This window comes from Octopus bimaculoides, chromosome 25, assembly GCF_001194135.2.
Source record: "Octopus bimaculoides isolate UCB-OBI-ISO-001 chromosome 25, ASM119413v2, whole genome shotgun sequence".
Classification (NCBI taxonomy): Eukaryota; Metazoa; Mollusca; class Cephalopoda; order Octopoda; family Octopodidae; genus Octopus; species Octopus bimaculoides.
Genome location: NC_069005.1, coordinates 5,509,416 through 5,518,273, shown reverse-complemented (window position 1 = coordinate 5,518,273; position 8,858 = coordinate 5,509,416). Strand labels below are relative to the sequence as shown.

The following is an 8,858-nucleotide window of genomic DNA, read 5'->3' as shown; positions in this document are numbered from 1 at the left end:
ATTAAAACCTTTCCTTTAAAATTTCTTGTTAATTTATGTTCCAAACACCAGAGAGATAATCCTTTCTACCATAGGCGCAAGGCTTGAAATCTGGGGGAGGGTACTAGTCGATTAGATCAACCCCAGTGCGTAACTGGTACTTAATTTATTGACCTTGAAAGGATGAAATAATCCTTTCTACCATAGGCGCAAATCTGGGGGAGGGTACTAGTTGATTAGATCAACCCCAGTGTGTAACTGGTACTTAATTTATTGACCCTGAAAGGATGAAAGGCAAAGTCAACCTTGGTGGAATTTGAACTCAGAATGCAGCGATGGGTGAAATACCACTAAGCATTTTGTCGAGCATGCCAACGATTCTGCCAGCTCACCACCAGATGGATAATGACAAAGTTAGTTTGGTGTGGTAAGAAGCTTGCTGCCCAACGACATGGTTTTGGGTTCAGCCCCACTGCGTGGCACCTTGGGCGAGTGTCTTTCTACAATAGCCTCAGGGCTGACCAAAGCCTTGTGAGTGGATTTGGTCGATGGAATCTGAAAGAAGCTTGTATATATATATATATATGTGTGTGTGTGTTCATCTTTGTCCCCACCACCATTGCTTGACAACCAGTGTTTGTGTGTTTACATCCCTGTAGCTTAGAACTGGCTAAAGAAGCCAATAGAATAATTACTGAGCTTTAAAAATATAAGTACCAGGGTCAGTTCATTTGACTAAAGTCTCTTCAAGGCAGTGCACCAGCATGGCCACAGTGCAATGACTGAAACAAGCTAAGAGATAAAAGATAAATGATGAAGTTATTTCCAAAATTAAATAAAACTAAACCTGTGCATTTCAACAGCAATAAGGTAACAAAAGGGTTAAAACTTGTCATCAAAATTTCATGTTAATTTGTTTCCATCCAAATTCCTTTACCATTTTTTTTTTTCTTCTTTTTCTCTTCCCAGACATTTGCTGAAAATGATTTCAATTCTTTTGAATTCTGTTCCCTTCAAGACAGCTTGGATGATATTAAGAAAAGTTTGGATGGCAATAACATAAAGTAGGTACTTTTTACAGTTTGGTGCAGCACTTTTAAGCTTTGTGTCTATATATATATAGGTGTGGCTGTGTGGTAAGAAGTTTGCTTCCCAATCACATGGTTCTGGGTTCAAGCCCACTGCGTAGCACCTTGGACAGGTGTCTTCTGTTATAGCCTCAGGCCAACCAAAGCCTTGTGAGTAGATTTGGTTGATGGAAACTGAAAGAAGCCTGTCACGTGTGTGTGTGTCTTTGTACCTGTGTTTACCCCCCTCCCCCCACGGGAGCCAGTCTGGTGGCACTGGCAACAACCACGCTCGAATGTTGTTTTTCACGTGCCACTGGCACATCTGCCAGTAAGGGTGATGCTGGCAACGATCACGCTCGGATGGTGCTTTTTACGTGCCACCGGCATGGGAGCCAATCAGTGGCCCTAGCAACGATCACGCTTGGATGATGCTTTTAACGTTCCACTGGCACAAGTATCAATCAGGCGGCACTGTCATCAGCCACGTCAACGATTTTGATTTCACTTGCCTCAAACAGGTCTTCGCAAGCAAAGTGTGTGTGTGTAACAAGTACAATTTTCTTTAGAGTGATGGAGGGTGTTAGTCACCACCAGCATTGCTAGAAATGAGAGTCAAAACAACTCTTAACCACGTTCAAATTCTGCCAAAGTCGACTTTGCCTTTCATCCTTTCAGGGTTGATAAATCAGGTACCAGTCATGTACTGGGGTTGATGTAATCAACTTAATCCCCTCCCCCAAAATTGTGACAAAATTTGAAATCATTATTATTATTATTGTTCAGTAGTTTTATTTTTATAACGTGCTTTCACTTCACTACTGAGCGCAGCTCTGTGCGCCTTGGGTATGTGCTGTGGTTTGCTGTGATGCTCTTATGTTTACTGTATTGAAAGTGTTTTGTGTAGGATGTGTGCAGTACCCAGTAGTGCAATTTTCTGTATGTTATATATATTTGTAAGTCCTGGTGTTTTTGTTATGTATTTGTCTGAATATTTTTTTTATTATACCTAAGGCACCTACTATGATAGGAATTGTTTCTGTTTTTAGATTCCACATTCGAGTTACCTCTATTTCCAGGTCTTTGTATTTTGAAAGTTTTTCAATTTCTTTTAGGGAAACGTCATCTGCTGGTATTAATACATCAATTAGAAAGCATTTTTTTTCCTTGGTGATCTCTGACAACTATATCTGGTCTATTTGCCTTAATTTCTCTATCTGTGTGTATTGGCATATTATTATTATTATTATTATTATTATTATTTTTATCTCTTTTAGCTCTTTCCAGAACAATGTGGAAATTCACATCAACCATATCCAGAGTGGGCTGAGCCAAATGGGAAACCTTCACGCCTTCTCCACCACTGCCAGTTTCACTACTCCAACGACCCCTGACTTCAACCCCTGTAACCTTTGACTTCCAGTCCCCCTCCCCATCACTCTGTTGTTGTTTGTGGGTATGCTTGTGTATGTGTGTGTGTGTATGTGTGCATGTGTACTTGCGTGCGTGTGTTTGTGTGATCCCAGCAGTTCTAATATCAATCTTAACGCTCTCGCCTCCTACTCCTCCTCTTTTCCTCTCATTCTCGCCAGTCGCTGGGCTGTGGTGAGGATTGGGACGACCTGTGGCTTGAACTCCCTGTGTACAGTTTCTGTAGATATTTTCATTTGATCTTGCAGGTGAACCCTGACCCCAGATTATTTATTCAACTTATTGCAAAATTTATTTTGGTGTGTGAACACACACACATACACACGTACACACACACACGTATGCTAACTGTTGTTGGCGACTAACTGTATATATGTATATGATAGGTAATTATTCATGAATGAATGTATATGTAATGCATATACGCGTGTTTATATATATATATATATATATATATATATATATATCTGTGTATCTATGTATGCAAAAGAACATGTACTGATGTGTGTTTGTGTGTCCGCATGTATGTGCAAGAGAGCATGCTTACGTGTGTATGTGTGTTTATGAGTGTGCCTATTTATGTATATGTAAGAGCATATATATTGGTGTGTGTGTATATATACCTATGTATTCACGTGTGTGTGTCTATGTATGTACATATATGTATATGTGTGTGTGTATGTGTATGTTTGCATATGTATGTGTATGTATATATATATATATATATATATATATATATATATATATATATATACATACACACCCATACATACATGAATGTATGTTAGAAAATTACTATTTTTAAATCTCACAACGTGAGATATTCAGCAACAGTACTTTGTAGTAAAGATTGTTTGCCAACATAACATGGCAGTACTGGTTTAGGACGAATGTTGCTGTAATTTAGCCCCAGGAGACCTCGTCTCCAGCTGGCTATACGACATGATCTGTGTCCTTATATTTTCGAACAAGGGAATCTAGCGCCCCCACTCAGCTCAAAACAATATCTGTGTATCGCGATTTCCGGCTTAATTTCCCTTCATCAGCTGGAAATCGCGATACAGACATATTGTTTGAGCTGAGTGGGGGTGCTAGATTCCCTTATTCGAAAATATAAGGACACAGACCGTGTCGAATAACCAGCTGGAGACGATGTCTCCTGGGGCTAAATTACAGCAACATTAGTCCTAAACCAGGACTGCCATGTTATGTTGGCAAACAATCTTTGCTATGAATTTATGTGTATGGGTGTGTATTCAAGTCTTGAATATATTTGTGACTGAGCCTATATAATATCTATTTGTGTGAGGGTGTATAACTATGAAGATATGTATATACATGTATATATATATATTATGTATATATAAAATATAATGCAATATGAATTCTTTTCTCTCTTTATTTATATTTCTTTCTGACTCATCCACATTTGTAATTGCATAATACATGCTATATGTTCCTTCTTCCCAGTTTCACATCTATTTTTCCATGCTTGCATGGGTTAGGTGATTATATTGTTAAGACGATCCCCCCCCCCCAGCCAGATGCTCTTCCTGTTGCTAACTCTTACCTGCGTTTTCAGGCAAAGGATCTTTAGGTGATCTGTTGACAAGAAGACAACAGCAAGTCATCACTTGTTGCTCAGCAACTTTTGCAAGTGTTTTGTTGCAGATGACACACACGGTCACCGCATTTGTAAAAAGACAGAGAAGATGGTCATGAAGACGTGTTAGGAAGAATACGAGGACGTGAATCTCAAAGAGCAGCAACAGAAGTTTGAGTGAAACACTTACCTGTTTGATAAGCCAATACCTTTGAGCTACGACGACTCTGCTAAAGTCTGCTATTTTTTTTAACCAACATAAACGCCATACTAATATCTAGCATAAACTATTAAGTAATTTACTAAACACCAACCAAAATTGTAAAATGGAATTAGATTAGGATTGTCTTACTCTTTACTCTTTTGCTCGTTTCAGTCATTTGACTGCGGCCATGCTGGAGCACTGCCTTTAGTCAAGCAAATCGACCCCGGGACTTATTCTTTGTAAGCCTAGTACTTATTCTATCGGTCTCTTTTGCTGAATCGCTAAGTGACGGGGACGTAAACACACCAGCATCAGCTGTCAAGCAATGCTAGGGGTACAAACACAAACATACATATATATACATATATACAACAGGCTTCTTTCAGTTTCCGTCTACCAAATCCACTCACAAGACTTTGGTCAGCCCGAGGCTATAGTAGAAGACACTTGCCCAAGATGCCATGCAGTGGGACTGATCCCAGAACCATGTGGTTGGTAAGCAAGCTACTTACCACACAGCCACTCCTGCGTCTTCTCAAATATTCCAATAATGTTCGTTTAATATAAGTTACTAGATGTTTGGATTGTCTTGTCTGAAGTGAAGGGCAGTGTCTGCTAATGGAGAATGAGGAACAAAACAGCATAAAAGACACTGGAATAACCCTGTTTACTCGAGGCACAAGGCCTCAAAATTTTGGGGTGTGGAGTAGTCGATTACATCAACCTCCAGTATTTCACTGGTACTTCATTTATCAACCTTGGCGGAATTTGAACCCAGAAAATACACTGGAATAATGACTATGGGACTCTGCATTGAAACCTGTCCCTATGTATGGGTATCTGTGTATCGAGCGGATACTTAGGTATTACTTTAATTCTTGGATTACCTTCTTGGATTATGTCGCACCATTAGATGACCTCTTGGTCTACAGTGAATCTTCACCCTTGTATGTATGTGTGTGTGTGTGTGTATATATATATATATATATATGTATATATATATATAAATAGAGAGAGATACACATATAGTCTTGTTTCTGTTAGTTGATTTGCAGCCATGCTGGAGCACCACCTTCAAGGGTTTTAGTTGAACAAATGTACCCCAGGATTTTCTTTGTTTCATTAAAGTCTAGTACCTATTTTATCGGCCTCATTTGCCGAACTGCTAAGTGATGGGGATGTAAACACCAGCAACTGGATGTCAAGTGGTATAGGGTGACACACTCATATATACGACAGGCTTCTCTCAGTTTCCATCTACCAAATCCACTCGCAAGGCTTTGGTCTGCCTGAGGCTATAGTAAGTAGAACACACTTGCCCAAGGTGCCATGCAGTGGTACTGAACCTGGAGCCATGTGGTTGGGAAGTAAGCAGGCTTCTTACCACATGTGTAACGTATTTATTTCATGTATATGTGTAAGTATGTATGCATGCATTATGTAAGCAATGTACAGGGTCTGATCAATAAGTATCCGGACTGTTATAGTAATGAAGCTGAAGCACACAGAGTGAGCCACTTGGCAAAAATTGACCTTGAACTCTGCTGTGCATGCACACTAAGTTTTAACATTCTAGCTCTCTGCCGCTGTTTACAGCAGTGCTTGGAAGGAAGATGTGTAGTGTGTGATCGTCGCATTGACCATGACAGAAACAGTTGTCATGGCGACACCTGCTGAGAGGCCTACGTAAAGTTGCAGAAAGTGTGTGGGGAGGAGTGTATGAGCCGCACACAAGTGTACGAGTGGTTCAGACGTTTCCAAGATGGCCGAAAAGTGTTGATATTGATGAACGTTCTCGGAGATTCGAAACCAGTAGAACTGAGTGAAACATCGCAGCTGTGAGGGAAAATCGTCGAATGGAGGAGGTGATCTTGTGTCTCTGAATTCCACTTAATTTCTTATATTTGAAAAGGGAGATCCTACCCAAAATATAGGATCATCAAACAATTCATATAAGATAATTCAATATCTTTTCTCTTTCTTTTCCTTTGTTGACATTACCTTACAGATTTTGTCTCTACCAGCATTGATTAAAGGTTTTTTATATATTTATGTAATTTACACACACAAATATACAAAGAGGTGCTGAAAAGTCCTTGGCTTTGGGTAATAGAAAATACAGGAGGATCAATTAATTATGATTTTAGTCAACACATTCCACTTTGAGAATCACACACTTATTGCAGTGGTCCTTCAGTTTTTCTAATCTCTGCAAAAGAACTTGCAAGGTTGGGCCTCCAAACAGGCCTTTCACAATACCCTTAAAGCTAGAAACTTTGCTGCACTCCCTCGTATGTAAAATGGTAAAGACAAACAAAGAAAACTTAACTGATCTTTTAAGCTTTATAAAACATGTCATTATTGCACAAAGCAATTGACCTCATTGCGCAATACAATGAACTCGTTTCCTCTGCATTTTCAGCAAAAAAATACTTTCTATTAAATCGAAACCTTTGGTTATATGTCAGGTCTTCCACGTAAAAGCTTTTGGTAAGTTTGAGAACCACTGAGTTAAGGAATGAATACAATGCAAACAAACGTTGTACAGAATAAATTTTGATACTAAATCTTATCTTTTCGTTGCTTAATATAATTATTCCAACTAACTCTGCAGAGTTTCTGAAGATCCAACAGAAATATACCACGACTGCGGGTGACAGCAGGTCGCCCCAACTGTGCCAGTGCACTAATCAACAGTTAAACGCACTAATTGACCTGTACCAATTAGTCCAAAATATTAATTACATTCATATATATCTAGTAGTGGTTATCTACTCTTTATGTGGAATCTGACCACCTTTTGTACTTACACCATTAGATTCATCATGGCGTCTGATGTGGCTTTTCAAACCAGACGACAACCACATAGCCGCAGTTATATGACTGAAACAGACTGCGGCCATGCTGGAGCACCGCCTTTAGTCGAGCAAATCGACCCCAAGACATATCGGACTCTTTTGCTGAACCGCCGAGTTATGAGGACGTAAACACACAAGCATCGGTTGTCAAGCGATGGTATGGGAACAAATGCAGACACACACACATACACATATATATATATATATATATATATATATATATATATATCTCGGGTTTCTTCCATTTTCCATCTACCAAATCTACTCACAAGGCTTTGGTCAGCCTGAGACTATAATAGAAGACACTGGTCCAAAGTGCCACGCAGTAGGACTGAACCCGGAAACATGGCTGGTAAGCAACCTACTTTCCGCACAGCTACTCCTGTGCCTATATCTATCCGTCCATCTATCTATCTGTCTGTCTGTCTGTCTATCTACTAGTGTGTATGTGCAAGAGAGCAGAAGGAACTCTGAACGAACTGACTCAAGGAATCAATGGCTTGGCCACAACAAAAGGCAGGGCTAACAATGGCTTGAAGTGGAATGCGTAGGTCCGGTTGGTTAGAGCTGACCAAGGGCTAAACAACAACAAGAACAACTCATGACAGTTTGATAGAAAAATAAAAAAACAATCGTTCACAATTGATGGTTAATGAAGGTGATTTTAATTTGGTCTATATACAAATTAAATGAGATATTAGATATAGAGAAGAGAGTTTCAGGATAACAATGAGGATGATGATGATGATGATGATGATGATTATTGTTTCATATATACATCATGTTTTCATGCGTGCACATACACTCACTCGTGCGGAAATGTTGTATGGATTTAATGAGAATGAGACGAGGGTTTGAAACAGACTTCAGCATGAATTTCTGTATCCACAGTTTTTTTTGTTTTTTTTTGCTTTTGTCAGCTGATTGTTCGACAGAATGTACATACATTTATACACATACATTTATGAACACACACACACACACACGCACACGTACATTATTATTAAAAACAATTTGATTCGGCCCCATTTCAGTTTCGTAGGTTTCTTACAGAAACCAAACACGTCAGTCACAGTTTATATATATATATATATATATATATATATGTGTGTGTGTATGTATATATATATATGTGTGTGTGTATGTATATATATATATATACATACATATGTATACATATATGTGTATACATATATGTATATACATACATATGTATACATATATATATATATATAAAAGTTCAAGATTCAAGTGAATCAGATATATGTTATTTTAAAGATGTTGAATTCATGTGTATTCACCTGAAGAAAACATTTTATTTTTCGCATGATGTAATAACTTGCTTCATCAATAAAAAAAAAGATATTTGAAACAACTGTAGCGAATGAACCAATTTCGATCTGTTGTATGTATAATTTGGTAGGCGGAAGTTACTGCCGTGTGTGTATATGTCTGTGTATGTGCTTGTGCCTCTCTCCCAAAGAGAGAGAGAGGGATATATATATATATATGTATATATATATATATATATATATGTGTATATATATGTGTATATATATGTATATATATGTATATATATATATATATATATATGTATATATATGTATATATATATATATGTATATATATATATATATGTATGTATATATATTTATGTATATATAATTAATAATAATAATAATACAAATATATATATGAATATATATATATTCTTT

General features: G+C 37.9%; 1 protein-coding gene across 1 annotated transcript in view; it reads left to right on the top strand.

Annotated features, from left to right (window-relative positions):
* LOC106880031 (protein lin-9 homolog) overlaps positions 1-3,862 on the top strand; it is a 20,396-nt gene extending 16,534 nt beyond the window's left edge. The window contains exons 12-13 of the mRNA XM_052976807.1: positions 895-1,043; positions 2,324-3,862. Of these exons, the coding sequence (XP_052832767.1) occupies positions 895-1,043; positions 2,324-2,462 (288 nt within the window). The 3' untranslated portion in view covers positions 2,463-3,862. The remainder of the gene's footprint in view (positions 1-894; positions 1,044-2,323) is intronic.
* Positions 3,863-8,858: the final 4,996 nt, after the last annotated feature.